This window comes from Nycticebus coucang, chromosome 9, assembly GCF_027406575.1.
Source record: "Nycticebus coucang isolate mNycCou1 chromosome 9, mNycCou1.pri, whole genome shotgun sequence".
NCBI lineage: Eukaryota > Metazoa > Chordata > Mammalia > Primates > Lorisidae > Nycticebus > Nycticebus coucang.
In genome coordinates, this window is record NC_069788.1 from 84025789 (window position 1) to 84044869 (window position 19081).

The window sequence follows — 19081 nt, forward strand, 5'->3', positions numbered from 1 at the left end:
CCTTTGGCCTAGTTAAAGCTTCTCCTCCCCATGGGTTGGTTGTCATATAGCTTACTTGTTCCTCATTGCAGTGACCAAAAACCCAACACACCCCACAGCTGCTGTCCAGGATAAAACCTAATGGTCACGCTAGAATCATCCAAATGTTTCCCACTTTGTGCATTTTTCTTCAAATTAACCAATCCACAAAACCCTTGAGAAAGCCTAAGGGATAACACCCTTGCACCTTAGCGAAGAACAGTCCACAGTCCTCACTCTTTTCCCCTCTGTCTTTCTCTCTCTCATTCGCCTCTGGTTGACCATTCTGCTACGCCCTGTGGGCACCCCTCTTCTCTAGTGGCTCAGTGAGTAATGAACTGTTATTTCACGTTTGGTTGAGTTGCTTCCTCTGTGTCTCACCTGACTGACACACCTGCATCTAACTTCTTTCTCAGAGCTCTCCTAGAGTGAATCTGTTGGTGAGAATAAACTGGACACAGATCAGATAAGAGCCACAAGGGCATATGACAGTATGAACGAGTTTCCTGTGAGAAGGACACTTGGCCACAGGCTGGACACTGAGGCATTAGGCTGTGGGCCACGGTAACTGAGAGTGCTGTGAAAGGCACACCGTTAACACTTGTGACCACCTCCACTGGAGCCCTGTCAGGGCAGGGCTACAGTGCACAGCCACTTTCCAGAGAAAAACCTCAAATCAGAGGAAACACACAACAAAAGGGAAGAGGGGACTGGTAGATTTTCATTCCACATCAGAAGCCAGCATCAAATGAAGCACTTCACTCTTACATGCCCACCACGCATCCTCAGTGCCCTGCAGAGCATACACACGCCCTATACCCGCAGCACCTACAGGCAGTTGGTAGGTCTATGTCCTCTAAAAGTTCCACTGCATGCTAAGAGCAAGTCCATGAGGCAGAGTTGTGGAAGAATTTCTTTAAAGCTTTCTAACCTATAGAACCATTGGTATTTAGTTTTCCAGAGCCAAAACTTTAGAATGGCCATAAAATATAAAATTTCGATATGATACATGTGAAACTTAGTAAATGTAGACTATAAATGTCTTAACACAATAACTAAGAAAATGCCAGGAAGGCTATGTTAACCAGTGTGATGAAAATGTGTCAAACGGTCTATAAAACCAGTGTATGGTGCCCCATGATCGCATTAATGTACACAGCTATGACTTAATAATAAAAAAAATTTTTTTCAATATGATAATTAGGAAATAATAGAAAAGCTAAGAGCACATTGTGCTTTGACAGACAAACATCAATATCTAAACTCCACTGTTAGGTACGATTTAAAAGTATGAGCGCATCCAAATTTTTTTTTTTTTTTTGAGATAGAGCCTCAATCTGTTTCCCTGAGTAGAGTGCTGTGGCATCATAGTTCACAGCAACCTCCAACTCCTGGGCTCAAGTGAGTCTCCTGCTTCCGTCTCCCAAGTAGCTGGGACTATAGGCGCATGCCACAATGCCCGGCTATTTTTTTGGTTGCAGCCGTCATTGTTGTTTGGCAGGCCCGGGCTGGATTCAAACCCACCAGCTCAGGTGTATGTGGCTGATGCCTTAGCCGCTTGAGCCACAGGCACCGAGCCACTCATCCAAATTTTACAGATAAAAATTAAGTTTGCTATGGCAATCTGAATTTTGCGATGTTCCAAGGATGTTCTTGGTAACAGCATATTCATTTTCACCTAGTTTACACTCACTGTTTTTCTTTTCTTTTCTTTTTTCTTTTTTTTTTTTTTTTACACTCACTGTTTTTCTTTTTCTAAAGAGAACTTTAAGTAAAAATACAAAACGGCACACTGATGTTTTGGCCAATGAGATTTTAAAGACAATGTGATTAAATTTAAAAGAAGAAGAATATTAAATTTATCCAGTTCTTGTTATGCCAACAAACTCAATGTTAGATTTTAATAAGCTTTAATTCAGATGAAATAAAGTGTCATATAAAGAAGTAAGGCTCATTTTAAAATCTAAGAGAGAATTGCTTTTAGAATTTGTTGAAGGCCTTTATTTGGGCCCACCTTTTGGTTGCTGGTACAGTGGTTTCTTTCCTGACCCCAGAAGGGGATGGTAGGGAACCGCTGGGCTTCTTTGGTAACACAGTGCCGTTGTTGACAGTGGTTCTTAAAGGCAGGGTCTGCATCAGTGGTCTTGCTGTAAGACAAGCAGAAAAGGAAATCAGAATGTTTCCCTTTGCTAAGGTAGCACTTTATAGAACGTAAGCTACATAGAAAGAAAAAGAATATCAATTTTAGAATACTAGCTGAACTGACAAAAGTCCAAAGGTAATTCCATAGAGAAAGGATCTTTTCATTAAATAGTGCCTGAGCAGAGAACCTAGACCACTCTACACAAAAAGTAACCCCAAATGGCCTACAGACCTAATGAAAAATGCAAAACTATAAAACTTCTGGAAGGAAACAACCTTCTGTTTAATGAGAAATGTTTAGATATAATACCAAAAGCACGGTCCATAAAAGAAAAAAAAATTAATAGCCTGGACTTCATTATAATTTTTTAAAATTTATGAAAGGCACTTAAAATACAAGGCACAGATTGGGAGAAAATACTTGCAAATCATATATTGGATAAAGAACTTATATACAAAATATGAAAAGAACTCTTAAAATTCAGCAGTAAGCCCAATGAAAAAAATGGGCAGGGCGGCGCCTGTGGCTCAGTCGGTAAGGCGCGGGTCCCATATACCGAGAGTGGCAGGTTCAAACCCGGCCCCGGCCAAACCGCAACCAAAAAATAGCCGGGCGTTGTGGTGGGCGCCTGTAGTCCCAGCTACTCGGGAGGCTGAGGCAAGAGAATCGCTTAAGCCCAGGAGTTGGAGGTTGCTGTGAGCTGTGTGAGGCCACGGCACTCTACGGAGGGCCACAAAGTGAGACTCTGTCTCTACAAAAAAAAAAAAAAAGAAAAAAATGGGCAAAAGATCTAAAAAGACACCTCACCAAAGAAGATATACAGATGGCAAATAAGCATATGAATAGATGTTCAACACATCATTTGTTATTAGGGAAATGCAAATTAAAACAATAATGAGGTATCTCTATATACCTATTAGAATGGCTAAAGTCCAAAACACAGACTAAATACCAATTGCCAGCCAGGATGCAGAGCAACAGGGAGTCTCATTCGGTAGTTGCTGGTAGGACTGCAAAATGGCACAGCTACTTTGGAAGACAGTTTGGCAGTTTCCTATAAAGCTAAACATAGTCTTACATATGATCTGGCAATTGTGCTGACACTAGGTACTTACCCAATTGATCTGAAAACTTATGTCTACACAAACCTGCATGTAAATATTTATAACAGCTTTATTTATAATTGTCGAAAACTGGAAGTGATTAAGACGTTGACAGGTAAATGGATAAACTGTTTAATCATACAATGGAATATGACTCCTTGATATAAAGGAATGAATCAGTCCTCACAACAACATGGATTTGTCTTAAATCCACATGGTTGAGTGAAAGAGGCAAGTCTGAAAGGCTATAAGTTGTATAATTTCACTTTTTTGAAACTCTACAAAAGGCAATACTAAAGACAGAAAACGGACCAATCATTGGGGAAATGCAAATTAAAACAATAACCTCTGTTGCCAGCGGTTGGGGGTGGGGTTGCATAGATTTTCAAGGGTGATGAAATTATTCTGTCAGATACTGTGGGATACACACGTGACACTATGAGTCATCAAAACCCACACACCCTACAGTACAAAGAGTGAACTTTAATGTACGCTTAAATAAAAGCCATTTAGGAGTTGGGAGAACTTCACGGCATCACAGAAAACACATTGTGACAAAAGAGTCTACCTGTATCTCAAGTATGTGACATCACCTCACTGAAGGTGGGAGCGGGGGAGAAGGTGCTGACTTGAATCATTCTGGAAACGAGTAGAGACTGTAAGATTAAAGACAACAGAAACTGCATATAAACACTATATTCTAGTTGGTAAAGTTGTTTACCACAGGATAGAGGTCAACAAGCTGAAACCACTTGACATGCGCACTGGAACAGACAGTGAAGCAAATGGATGAAGAGAGAGGTGGGGAAGGAGCCAGGTGTCTCACCTCCCAGGAGAGGGAGGTGTCAGTATGCAGGTGGGATGGGGGAGATGAGAAAGAGCCACAGATTATGAATCAGAGCAGGACACATCGGTGTGGACTCACATTTACCTTCACACAGAGACATCCGTAATTGCAAATATGTAGGTATACACAGGCTAGCATGAACACATTCATGAGCTCTGTCTGCTAAGAGGGCCTTAAAAGCAATGACCTCCCAGTGCCCTTCTTAGATTCTGATGCCATTCTACAACAAAAGGAACCAGGCCCCCTGGGGAAATGGCTGAGTGGGAAATACACCAAGTCACTCTGGAATGTTTCTTAGTGCCAGAAAGTAAAGATGTGCTCAGACAACAAGAACAAAACCAAAAGGGGACACAGGAGCCAGCTGGAAGAGGTCCCAAAGGCCCAAGTTAGAGCAACTTGAGCAACAAAACAGGTAACATAATACTGGATTATCATCAAAGTATAAAATGAATATCTCTAAATCATATTGATATAAATGACTGAATAAGTAAACAAATGAATAGACAAGTCCCCATGTAGAAGTATTCTGAATAATTTATGTAGATACTCTGCCCTCAAGAAGGTAGAACACAGTTCCTCGCTCTTAAGTGTGGGCAGCACACAGTGGCTTCCTTCTAAACGGCAAAGATGGGGGTAGGGTATGGAGAAGTAACTTCACAGAGGAGAAACCTGAGCAACACTTCCTCAGCCAGGTGATCAAGATCCATGTCCACAATGGTAAGTCATGTGGACAGAACATACCATGGATGTGAAGCGATGATACAACATGATGAGAATGACACTTTACCTCTGTGGTCATCTTCCTAAACCCAATAACATTAGTCTATCATGAGAAACCCAAACTGAAGGATAATCAGATCCCCAAATGTGGCCTCTTGATTGAATCCAAACGTCACAGAACAAATCCCTTTATTAAAAACTAGTCAAAAGGCTGCACTCAGGGATCCAGAAGGCCATGTGTGGCCCCAAGACTGCAGGTTCCCCACCCCTAACAGAATTCCTCTAAACTGTCAAGGTCATCAAAACCAAGGATAATTGTCTAGAGGAGACTAAGGGGACATGATAACTAAATACAATGTAGCATCTTAGATGGGATCTTGGAACAATGAAAGAGGACATTAGGGATAAAAAAGGAAATGTGAATAAAGTATAGCCATTAATTAATAATAGTGTATCAATACTAATCCATTTATTGTGACAAATGTGCCATACCAATATAAGATGGTAATATGTAATATGGGAAAACTGGGTCCAAGGTACATGGGAACTGTTTGTACTTGTAACTTTTCTGTAAATCTAAAACTGTTCTAATGTGAAGTTTATTTTAAAATGGTAGAAGAATTTATTTTATTCGTTACAGAATTAAATGTGCCTCCATTTAGGCTCTTCAAAACATTGTCAACTATAAAACTACATAGAGTGTCAAATTTTTAAGACACTAGAACTTTTCAGTCCTTAAAGCTGAGGGCCAGCTTTCCTTCTTTTTCTATTGCAAAAGAAAGTGAGAAAAGCCACAGTCAGCCCCTCCAGCCAGAGACCATGAGCCCCTTCTCAGCTCCTCCCAAAGCTCTCTTTTCCTCATTCCCTGGACATTTCTAGGAGCTGACATTCCTCAATGGAATATCACAATTTCAAATCTTCTTTCACACAATCTGCTGGCCTTGGTAACGTCCATTCTCTGCCAGGGCAGAACCCTTTTCCCAAGGGAGAAGAGCCCTTCTCCCAAGGGGAAGAAACATAACCCTCACCTCATCCTGACATTTTTTTCTCTACTTCATCCACTATTTCAGTCCCCAAATTCCATTTTTAAAACATACATATACTTGGCTGACTACTTCCCCCAAATTCATGCCTACCTCAAACCCTATTTGGAAAGAAGGTCTTTGCAGGTGCAATCAAAGTAAGACGGAGTAGGGGACCCCTACATTCAATGAGAGTGCCCTTGCAAGGTGGCCATAAAAAGACAGGAATGCCAAGGATTACCAACAGCCATCAAGAACTGCAAGGGTGGGATTACACCTGCGGTGCATCTTACAAGGGTATATGTGAAACTTAGTAAATGTAGAATGTAGTTAACACAATAACTAAGAAAATGCCAGGAAGGCTATGTTAACCAGTGTGATGAAAATGTGTCAAATGGTCTATAAAACCAGTGTATGGTGCCCCACGATCGCATTAATGTACACAGCTATGATTTAATAATTAAAAATAAAAATAAAAAAAGAACTGCAAGGGAAGCAGGGAATGGGTTCCCCCTTGCATCCTCCAGAAGCAACTACTGCTGCTGACACCTTGATTTTAGCCAGTGATATTGCTTTTGGGCTTCAGGCCTGCAGAACTGTGGAAGAAGGAACATCTGCTGTTTAAGCCCCTAGTTGGTGGTGCTTTGCTATGGTGGACCTGGGAGATGAACAAAATACATCCATTATTGCCAGTGCCTGTCCTGTCCTATGCCATCTCCCCCAGAGCCTCCTGGAACCGGGCATTGGCTCTGTCCAGACCAATCTTCTTTAAAGCTCTTCCCTTGACATCCCCATGAACAACCTCCAGTGGCCCCTGATCATCTGCTGTGCCCTGATGCAGATTATCAGAACCAAAGTTTAAGAGCTGAAATCAAGATAGTAGCTAGTGCTAGCTGTTGGGCAGTGTCAATAGCTTGAAATGCACAATCCCATCTAATTTGACCACCAGGCCTAGAGTCGAGGAGGGGAGAGGCTACCGCCCCCCCCCCCCACCCCAGCTTCTGGGTTAGGCCTCTTCCACTCCATTTTGCCAAATTCTAATTGTGTACTTTTATAACTACTATGATCTGGTCCCATTCTACCCATATGACTCTATTCTTCACACAATGCACCCAGATTCTTTGGTGACCCCAAAGAAACAAAACAACAAAACAAACAAAACAACAAAAAACCCACCTCATTCTGACCTACTTAGTTTTGTTGGTATCTTTCAAATTTGAGTGTCCATGGGAACCACCCAGAAGGTGTGTTGAAATCCGACTGCTGGGCTCTACCTCCAGAGTTTCTAATTCAGTAGGTCTGGAGTAGGACCTGAGAACTTGCATTTTCTAGCACATTCTCAGGTAGTGCCACTGTGGCCCTGGGGACTACATTGAGAACTGCTGGTTGATGGCACCCTCTGGCTTTGAAGGTCCCCTTTTCCCTATCATCCAGCCCTCATGGACTAGCCTCTCTCAGAACTTCTATTACATAATGGCTCGTACCTCACAATTTATCACTGATTACATACAGTTGTTTCAGGTGAGCTAGGCACACCTTCCCCACTGGAGTGGGTGTTAGATAGCTGTGCTTTAGGGGAGTGAGGGGAAAGGATTCCCTAGGTCCCTCCCCCACCTTCCATCCCATGCTTTGAGTGGAATGGACTCCACACCCAGCTCTGGAGGCAGGGCACAAGCTTACTGCACTATCTTGGCATTTGCCCCACTCTTGGGCCTGGAGGGCAGAAAGGAGGGAGCAGTTACCTGAACCTAGAAGAAAAGAAGCTGCCCAAGGGAGCTGCAGGAGTATACAGTAGCAGGACAGCCATCCCCAGGGAGTCCACTTGGAAGGAGCTAAAAGAATAAATCTTCTGGCCTTACTGTCTTCTCCCCCTTTAATCCCCATTGTTCAAACTTAACCAGCAGATAGAAGATGAAGGAGCCTGGTGGTAGGGTCCATACAGGTTAGTCCCCAGGGCAGAACACGGGCTGGCAGAGGCCAAGAAAGGATCTGGAGAGGTAAGCATAGCTCTTGGGCACCTGGCCCAAACCCTGCTTCTCACACCTACACCCCTATGCCCCCCCCAGAGCTTTGCCTTTGCCACTATCTTCACACTTAGAATGCTACATAGCAACAGTCTGTCTGCCTGCTTGTCTATGTCTACTCCGTTGACAGTAGGCCCCCTGAAGGACGCACCTGCCACCTGGCCTCCACTGGGAAGGGAGTCAACATATATTTGATTAGACTGCATTAAATTTCAGTAACAATAACTGTGCTTCTAAGAGACATTATGTTGTCATTTTGGAGTCACTACTGAGTTGTTAGTCCTTTCCTGAGTCATAATTTTAAAATTCAGTCTCATGATATTCTAACATTGTCCTTTCCCCAGAAGAAGAAATAGGAAGATTTTTAAAAGCTCATGAAAAGCACATCAAATGCAATGCAATAAGCCTTCCCAGAGTGTATAATAAATTTTATATCTTAGAGTAGCATCAAAAGCAAATAGAGTATTAAAGTTGTAATGAGAAATGAAGAAAGAAAAATAGAGGATGGAGAGGGAGCACAGTAACTGCTCGTGGGATGACTAAAAAGTTGGAAAGATCCAGACTTTGGCAAGATCCAATTACTGCTATATCCCTATTTTGATAATATCCTCAGATTTGTCATCCTGACTGATTAAAAAGCATCATGATCATCGACACTACCATGCTTACTAAATGCCTGTTTTGCATATGACATTACAACAGGTTTCTTTCATGTTACCATACCGAAAAATTATTAGCCACCATTAGCTTCCATTTCAAGGAAGAAATGTTGCTACCATAAGAGAAATTGGGAAAATAACTCCTGGTGTTCAGTCTGAACAAGTGCCAGCCTGAATCTTGAAGCCAGCCATAAAGAGGAGCAGCTGAAAGGAATCATTTTCAGATAAGTGCTCTTTAAAAATGTACAAGAGAAAAGGCACCAGGAAAGGCTCAAACACAATTTCCTGCTCCTCAGGTGCTAAGATGAATGGATCCCTAGCTTCTAGATGACAGAAAGATATGAAATATCCTTCTGGCTCACAAAAGATATATTTTTTTTTTTGTAGAGACAGAGTCTCACTTTATCACCCTCGGTAGAGTGCCGTGGCATCACACAGCTCACAGCAACCTCCAACTCCTGGGCTTCAGCGATTCTCTTGCCTCAGCCTCCCGAGTAGCTGGGACCATAGGCACCCACCACAACGCCCGGCTATTTTTTGGTTGCAGTTCAGCCGGGGCCGGGTTTGAACCCGCCACCCTCGGTATATGGGGCCGGCGCCCTACCGACTGAGCCACAAAAGGTATTTTTTACAATAACATTTTAATTGTTCCTAAAGGCAAGATACAGCAACAAATACCAAAAGGAGAATTTTAGAGATAAAAGGAGAATGATAAATAGTGTATTTACAGTGCACTCAATGGAAGGGTAAAAGATGCCTGGAATTCTGTCTCGAGTGGGATGGAGAAGCACAGGTGAAGAAGGGCAAAGACCCCTGAGCCTAACAGGTCTGAACTCATTCTAGACTCAGCAGAATTGTGATCCTTCAGTATGTCACTATCCTTCTCAAGCACTGGCACTTATTTCTTTTTATGTTTAAATCCAATTTTAATTATATATATATATTTTTGTTGTTGTTGTTAAATCATAGCTGTGTACATTAGTGCAATCAAGGGGTACAATGTGCTGGTTTTATATACAATCTGAAATATTCTCATCAAACTGTTCAACGTAGCCCTTCATGGCATTTTCTTAGTTATTGTATGTAGACATTTGTATTCTGCCTTTAATAAGTTTCGCCTGTACCCATTCTAAGATGCACCCTAGGTGTGGCCCCACCCATCACCCTCCCTCGACCCTAACCTCCCCCCTCCCTTCCCCTTCCTTGGCCCTTTCCTCATAGTCTTGTGCTATATAGTTGGGTTATAGCCTCCATATGAAAGATATAATTTAGCTTCATAGTAGGGCTGAGTACATTGGATACCTTTTCTTCCATTCCTAAGATACTTTGCTAAGAATATGTTCCAGCTCTATCCATGTAAACATGAAAGAGGTAAAGTCTCCATCTTTCTTTAAGGCTGCATAATATCCCATGGTATACATGTACCACAATTTGATAGTCCATTCATGGGCTTCTTCCATGACTTAGCGATTATGAATTGGGCTGCAATAAACATTCTGGTACAGATGTCTTTGTTATATTGTGATTTTTGGTCTTCTGGGTATAAACCTAGTAAAGGAATTATAGGATCAAATGGCAGGTCTATTTTTAGGTCTCTAAGTATTCTCCAAACATCCTTCCACACGTATTAGTGTGCATTCCCACCAGCAGTGTAGAAGTGTGCCCTTTTCTCCACATCCACGCCAACATCTCTGGTTTTGGGACTTTGTGATGTGGGCTACTCTTACTGGGGTTAGGTGATATCTCAAAGTAGTTTTGATTTGCATTTCTCTGATGATTAAGGATGATGAGCTTTTTTTCATGTGTTTATAGATCGTGCATCTGTCTTCTTTAGAGAAGTTTCTCTTCAAGTCCCTTGCCCACCCTGAGATGGGTCACATGTTCTTTTCTTGCTAATACGTTTGAGTTCTCTGTGGATTCTGGTTATTCGACCTTTATTGGAGGTATAACCTGCAAATATTTTCTCCCATTCTGAGGGCTGTCTGCTTGCTTTACTTACTATGTTCTTGGCTGTGCAGAAGCTTTTTAGTTTGATCAGGTCCCAGTAGTATATTTTTGATACTGCTTCAATTGCCTGGGGAGTCCTCCTCATAAAATATTCACTCAGGCCGATGCCTTCAAGAGTTTTCCCTGCACTTTCTTCAAGTATTTTTATAGTTTCATGTCTTAAGTTTACATCTTTTATCCAGTGAGAGTCTATCTTAGTTAATAGTGAAAGGTGTGGGTCCAGTTTCAATCTTCTACAGGTTGACAGCCAGTTCACACAGCACCATTTGTTAAATAGGGAATCTTTTCCCCACTAAATGTTTTTAATTGGCTTGTCAAAGATTAAATAACGGTAAGTAGCTAGATTCATCTCTTGGTTCTCTATTCTGTTCCAGACATCTACTTCTCTGTTTTTGTGCCAATACCATGCTGTTTTGATCACTATCGATTTATAGTACAGTCTCAGGTCTGGTAGCGTGATTCCTCCTGCTGTGTTTTTATTGCTGAGTAATGTTTTGGCTATTCGAGGTTTTTTCTGATTCCATATAAAATGAAGTATTATTTTTTCAAGATATTTAAAATATGACAATGGAGCTTTAATAGGAATTGCATTAAAATTATACATTGCTGGGCGGCACCTGTGGCTCAAGGAGTAGGGCGCTGGTCCCATATGCCGGAGGTGGTGGGTTCAAACCCAGCCCCAGCCAAAAAAAAAAAAAAAAAAATTATATATTGCTTTGGGTAGTATAGACATTTTAACTATGTTGATTCTTCCCAGCCATGAGCATGGTATGTTTTTCCATTTGTTAACATTTTCAGCTATTTCTTTTCTTAAAGTTTCATAGTTCTCTTTGTAGAGATCTTTCACGTCCTTTGTTAGGCATACTCCCAAATATTTCATCTTCTTTGGCACTACTGTGAAAGGAATAGAGTCCTTGACTGTTTTTCCAGCTTGGTTATTGTTGGTACATATAAAGGCTACAGATTTATGGGTGTTGATTTTGTAGCCTGAGACATTGCTGTATTCCTTGATCACTTCTAAAAGTTTTGTAGTAGAATCCCTAGTGTTTTCCAGATATACAATCATATCATCAGCGAAGAGTGAAGGTTTGATCTCTTCTGAACCTATGTGGATACCCTTGATCACCTTTTCTTTCATAATTGCGATGGCTAAAACTTGCATGACAATGTTAAAGAGCAATGGAGACAATGGTCAACCTTGCCTGGTTTCTGATCTAAGTGGAAATGATTTCAATTTAACTCCATTCAATATGATATTGGCTGTGGGTTTGCTATAGATGGCCTCTATCAGTTTAAGAAATGTCCCTTCTATACTGATTTTCTTAAGTGTTCTGATCATGAAGGGATGCTGGATATTATCAAAAGCTTTTTCTGCATCAATTGAAAGAATCACATAGTCCTTATTTTATAGTTTGTTTATGTGCTGAATTACATTTATAGATTTACGTATATTGAAACACCCTTGAGACCCTAAAATAAATCCCACTTGGTTGTGGTGTATAATTTTTTTGATGTTTTGTTGGATTCCAGTTTGTTAGGATCTTATTGAGTATTTTTGCATCAATATTCATTAGTGATATTGGTCTATAATTTTCTTTTCTTGTTGGGTATTTCCCTGGTTTGGGGATCAAGGTGATGTTTGCTTTGTAGAATGTGTTGGGTAATATTCCTTCTTTTTCTATATTCTGGAAGAGGTTTAGTAATATAGGTACTAGTTCTTCTTTAAAGGTTTGGTAGAATTCCATCTGGTCCTAGGCTTTTCTTTTTAGGGAGATTTCGTATAGTTGATGCTATTTCAGAACTTGATATAGGCCTGTTCAACATTACCACTTCGTTCTGGCTAAGTCTTGGTAGGTGGTGTACTTCCAGGTATTGGTCGATTTCTTTCAGATTTTCATATTTCTGAGAGTAGAGTTTCTTGTAGTATTCGTTAAGGAGTTTTTGAATTTCTGAGGGGTCTGTTGTTATTTCATCGTTATCATTTCTGATTGATGAAATTAGAGATTTTACTCTTTTTTTTTCCTGGTTAGGTTGGCCCAATGTTTATCTATTTTATGGATCTTTTCAAAAAACCAACTTTTGGATTTATTGATCTGTTGTATAATTCTTTTGTTTTCAATTTCATTTAGTTCTGCTCTGATTTTGGTTATTTCTTTTCTTCTGCTGGGTTTGGGGTTGGAGTGTTCTTCCTTCTCCAGTTGCTTGAGATGTCCCATTAAGTTATTAACTTATTCTCTTTCCGTTTTCTTGAGGAAGGCTTGTAGTGCTATAAATTTCCCTCTTAGGACTGCCTTTGCAGTTTCCCAGAGGTTCTGGTAATTCGTGTCTTGATTGTTGTTTTGTTCCAAAAATTTGGTGATTTCCTTCTTAATCTCGTCTATAACCCATCTATCCCTCAGCATAAGGTTGTTTAGCTTCCACGTTTTTGTATGGATATGCAGGTTCCTATTGTTATTCAGTTCAACTTTTATTCAACGATGGTGTGAGAAGATGCAAGGAATAATTTATATTTTTTTAAATTTGCTGAGGTTAGATTTGTGGCCTAGGATGTGGTCGATTTTGGAGTTATGTTCCGTGGGCTGATGAGAAGAATGTATATTCAGTTTTGCTGGGATGAAATGTTCTGTAGATGTCTGTTAAGTCCAGATGTTGAATTGTTAAGTTTAAATCTAAAATTTCTTTGCTTAGTTTCTTTTTGGAGGATCTATCCAGCACTGCTAAAGGGGTGTAAAAATCTCAAACTACTATGAAGCTGGAGGAAATCTAAGTTGCTCATGTCTGTTAGAGTTTCTCTTATAAATTGAAGTGCATTCTGGTTGGGTGCATAAATATTAATCATTGAAATCTCATCATACTGAGTATTACCTTTAAGAAATATGAAGTGTCGATCCTTATCCTTCCTTATTTCGGTTGGTTTAAAGCCTATTGCATCTGTGAATAGGATTGCAACACCTGCTTTTTTCTGTTTTCCATTTGCCTGGATGACCATCCCTTCACCTTGAGTCTATGTTTGTCTTTTAATGTAAGATGCGATTCTCGTATGTCGCAGATATCTGGCTTGAGTTTTTGTATCCATTCAGCCAACCTGTGCCTCTTTAGAGGACAATTTAAACCATTCACATTAATTGAGAATATTGATAAGCCTTTCAAGAGTCCAGTGGACATTTTTAATCCTTTTACGACTATGAAAGTTGGATTTTGATCAAAATTTTCTGGGTGGGTTTACTTTTGTGGTGGATTATGCTGGTCTTTATGGAGATAGGTCTGAGAATATCCTGGAAAGCTGGTTTAGTTATGGCAAATTTCTTCAACATGTGAATGTCATTGAAGTATTTAGTTTCTCCATCATAAATGAAATTCAGTTTAGCTGGGTACAGGATCCTGGGTTGAAAGTTATTTTATTTTAGGAGATTAAAAGTCAATGACCATCCTCTTCTAGCTTGAAAGGTTTCAGCAGAGAGATCTGCAGTTATTCTAATATTCTTCCCCTTGTAGGTGATGGTTTTGGCATCTGGCTGCTTTTAGAATTTTCTCCTTCATGTTAACTTTAGTGAAATTGATTATGATGTGTCTGGGGGATGTCTTCTTTGGGTTGAGTCGTGCTGGAGTTCTGAAACTGTCTGATATCTGAATTTCAGAATCTCTGGAAAGTTCTCCTTCATAATCTCATGGAGAAGAGACTTTGTGCTTTGTGAAGCCAATTCGTTGTTTTCGGAGATCCCTATAAGATGCATATTGGTTTTCTTCAAATTATCCTAGAGCTCTCTGAGAGAGTGATCTGTTTTTGCCCTCCATTTCTCTTCCTCTTTGAGAGTTTGGGAGCGTTCGAAAGCTTTGTCTTCAATGTCAGAAATCCTTTTTTCTGCTTGCTCCATTCTGTTACTGAGGGATTCTACTGTGTTCCTCTGATTTTTGAGGGCTGCAACTTCTTGTCTCAATGTGTCAAAAGCTTTCGTCATTTGGTCTTTGAATTTGTTGAATTCTTGGGATATCTTTTGGGTTACTGCTTGGTGTTCTAATTCAATCTTATTTGCTATGCAGATTCTGAATTCGATTTCTGACATCTCAGCTATTTGTTTGTGTATGGGATCTTATGCTGTGTCTGCCCCACTGATTCTTGGGGGTGTTGATCTACTCTGATTATTCATATTGCCAGAGTATTTCTGTTGATTTCGCCTCATGGTTGTTTTTCACCATTGCCTCTGGCTTTCCTCAGTGTTGGGCAGGTGTCTCTCCAAGATTAGACCCCAGCGGGATCACTCTATTGTTGCTGGATCTTTGTAGGGAGTGACCCTGTGTAGTTCCTCTGGGGCTGCCCCAGCCAGGGAGTTCTGGTTGTGGAAGCAGCTCCGCAGTGTGACACACCCGGATCCAGCAACAGGGCAGGAGGTGGTGCGATGGTTCAGAGAGTGCCTGGCGCCCAGTGACTTTTGCACAGATAGCCCAAGGGTCCAGCAGTCTCTGGCCAGGAGAAGGGCTCTGTGCAGAGGCAGGGAGGACACACAGCTACCAGAGTCCATGGCCAGAGGAGTGGGCTTGTGTGGAGGCAGGGAGGGTACAGGAGGGATGACGCAGGGTTGCGCGGCTCCTGCAGTTCCTGGTCAGGGCATGCGAAGGCCTGGTGGGTGCGGGTCGCAGGTCGGGGGTCATGGCACAGCTCTTATGGAGGTCCAAGCGGCGCCCAGCCCAGGAGTTTGAGATTGCTATGAGCCGTGACACCGCGGCACTCTACCCAGGGCAACAGTCCGAGGCTCCAGTGTGCCAAAACCGGTCTCACTCTGCCTCTGAGGGTTAAGTCTGTAAGGCAGCTCAGTCTCCACCTTTAGGCTGCTCAGTCACTAGGTTACTAGCTCCCGCCTGATTCTTGCTCTGTGACCCTGAGGGCAGAGCTTGCTGGGGTAGTTCTCTCACAATGGCTCCCTGCGGCCCATAGCCGAACACTATTAGCTCCGTCTGGCTCAGCGGCTCAGTCTGGGGCCCTAGAAAATGCCCAATGTTCTCCACACTCCTGCTCAAGCTCTCCCCAAGGCAGTTCAACTGCGTGCCAAGTCCAAAAACACCGAAACAGTTCACAGGTAAGGCCTTTCCGGTTTGCAGTCTCACTGCTGCTTGTACTTACGGCTGCCGGTGGATATTAGGTCGATCGAACACATGCAACCACTTGCCGGTTTTCCACTGTTTTTGTCCTCTTCTTGGGGTCCAGAAGTCCCTTGCTGACTCCCCGTATCCTCAAAGGGATGATTATAGGCAGATCCCACCGGCCAGAGATGCCTGGAGTCTTATCTCACCAGACTCACCGTGCCCATTTGCAGGGAAGCTGTTACTCAGCCGCCATCTTGCTCCCCCCACCGTACTGGCTCTTCTGTAAATAAGACTCCGCCACTAGCAGGACTGCTGTGAGGACAAGGTATGAAAAATGGAAACTTCGAACACAGTGTCCTGCACACAGTAAGCATCCAAGAAGTGATAGCTGTTATACCCCTGGCAATGCTCTACCTTGGACATTAGGATGTGATTTAGTATCTGGAATACAGCGTGAAAAGAAAGAAATGCAGCATTTAAGTCATGGTTTGGGGGTTCCTGAGGCAGAAACAGACCATGGGCTGAATTTTGTACACACAAGCAGAGTTAGAGTAAGACCCAAACACATTCTCATTCAAGACAGTCACCTCTTGCACTTACACCATGGCAAAGTGAGGCAGGCAGCAGGGGGTAGGGGAAGGGACTTAGGTCTGGGATTAGCACCCACGGTGCCAGTCCCAGCTGTGTCCCTACTGTCAGCAAGACCCAGTTCTCCTGCTCTATAAAGGAAAGTCCTTAGACTAAAATGTCCCTTAAAGTATCTTCCCACTCTGAAATCTATCATCTTTCATTCATGTGAAAAGAGGCTAATGGCCAACAAACACATGAAAAAATGCTCATCGTCTTTAATCATCAGAGAAATGCAAATCAAAACCACTTTGAGATAATTACTTAACTCTAGTAAGATTACCCCACATCACCAAATCCCAAAACTACAGATGTTGGTGCAGATATGGAGAGAAGGGAACATTTCTACACTGCTGGTGAGATTGCAAACTAACACAGCCTTTTTGAAAAGAAGTATGGAGAATTCTAAAGCAACTAAAAGTTGACCTATCATTTGATCCTGCACTTCCATTACTAGGTATCTACCCAGAAGAACAAAAATTATTTTACAACAAAGACTGTTGCACCAGAATGTTTATTGTAGCCCAATTCATAATTGCCAAGTCATGGAAGCAGCCCACATGCCCCTCAACCCATGAATGGAATAATAAATTGTGGTATATGTATACCATGGAATACCACTCAGCCATAAAAAGATGGAGACTTTACATCTTTTATCTTTACCTGGATGGAGTTGGAACATATTCTTAGTAAAATACCTCAAGAATGGGGAAAAAAGTATCCAATGTACTCAATACTATCATGAACCCAACATATAGTCACTTATAGATTCATATGAATGATAAAACAAATATAGTCTAGCAAGAAGGAGGGGAGAGAGGCAGAGGAGGGGTGGAAGAGGGGGAAGGCATTTGGTGGGATCTTGCCTAATGTACACAATGCAAAGGTACATTTCAAAACAACTAAGTTAATTATAAATGTCTTACCACAAAAAATTAATGAGGTGATGGTTATGTTTATCAGTACGATTTAAGCATTCCACATTATATATCAAACCATCGCATTGTACCCCATAAATGTATACAGTTATGATTTAATAAAAAATTAAATTAAAAAAGAAAAAGTGTTCTGTAAAGCAACATCTCAGTTCCTGAGTTAGCCCCTAGAAGTAAATTCTGTCAGTCTGACCTGACCAAGGGAAGGGAGAAGAGCACCCAAGCTAAGTCAGTGGTTTCCAGGAATGTGTACAGTATAGGTCAGCAGTTTCCTGTTACATTTAATGTAAAGTTTCCATAAACTGTCTTGAGTTAAATAAACTGCTTACAACATGCCACCATAGTTTGGTAACTAAAACTCTCTAGATATAACTAAGGTATTAAAAATCTCAGGTCTAAGGGAGAGGGATGGAGGGGAGGGAAAGGGATGGGTGTGCTTCCGCTTAATGGGCACAATGTTAGGGTATATGGCACACCTCTTGGGGGTGGGACACAATTACAAGAGAGACTCTACCTAACAAATGCAAACATTCTAACTTAATTTTTTGTACCCTCAAATGAACCTGAAACAATAAAAAAATTTTGAAAAAGAGTTCCAAAATGAAAACGTGTAAAAATCAAAATAATAAAGATGCAAGCTAGTAAAGGAAAAAAAAAAAAAAGAAACAACTCAGGTCTAAAAACATTTACAATTAAGACTGAAATGAAAATGTTTTCCCTGTTTCTAAATGGTAAGATTGGAAATCCCAAATTTCAAGTATTATCCATGATAATATATTTTCAAAACTATAGTTGATATAAATCTGGAAACTCAAGTACAGCTAGTCAAATCTACAAATGTATATTATTATGATATTAAGTTACAACCTAGAAACTCTTTAAACTTACATTATGATATTAAGTTACAATCAAAAAATCTTTATACTTATATTAATGACTCAATGTGCAATATTCGATAAGTAAAACTCCTATTAGGTTTAAACATAAACTTAATTTTGCAAAACATGATTACATTATGTGATGATATATATAGAAATCCAAAGTTTAATTTGAGCATATCTGCCCATTATGAACCTAGAATTCCTAATTAACCTATTTCAAAATTCGAAAGATGCCTGTGAGATTAGAAAAAGCAACTTGCTTTTACAAAATTTTATGACAAAGTAGATAATTACTTGAGTGTGGGGAAGATTCTTATCACTATGATCACCAATAACTAGCAAAATCACAGATGTATTTATCCTCAACCTAACAACCCCATTTCTAGGAATCTATCGGAAAAGACACTGGCAAAATCACAAAGCACCCTAATGCACAAGGCCAACCAGTGCCGTGCTATTTATAAAACCTAGACCATAACTAGGGACTGTGGACTGGCTATAGCCCAGCAGATCCTTGCAAGGGGATACTGTACAGCTGTAAAAGGAATGAGGAAGATCACTATACACCACAGAGGAATGACCTCCAGGACATACCATTAATTGAAAAGAGTAAGGTACATAAATAGCAGAGGATGTTAACTTATATCCACTGTGCTGGAAATCTGAAGACTGACAACAGATTTAAAATCCTATGTCTCACTGCATCATTTAAAAAATATTTTGAAATTATCAAAATGCACATGAATCAAATTTTAAAATATTGTTTAACAGGTAGGCGAGGTGGCTGTCCATGGTCCCATGTTTTTATTTAAATTCTCGGGCATGAGTCTAGTAGTACAGGAATCCTGTAACATTAAAAATTTAATATAACAGAAATATAAATGGGGGAAAAAAACATAATGAACTGATTTCATAAAGCCATCTACTAACAACCTAAATGTCAAACAACAGGAATAACTTGAAATAAACCAAATGTTGCATACAGTAGAATATTATTTAGCAAAGAAAAATGA

General features: G+C 40.8%; 1 protein-coding gene across 3 annotated transcripts in view; it reads right to left on the bottom strand.

Moving 5' to 3' along the window:
- Window positions 1–19081, bottom strand: part of EML1 (EMAP like 1) — a 196970-nt gene that overhangs the window by 62864 nt on the left and 115025 nt on the right. For all 3 annotated transcript variants that reach the window (XM_053602685.1, XM_053602686.1, XM_053602684.1), the window contains exon 3: window positions 2033–2165. In XM_053602685.1, the coding sequence (XP_053458660.1) occupies window positions 2033–2165 (133 nt within the window). The remainder of the gene's footprint in view (window positions 1–2032; window positions 2166–19081) is intronic.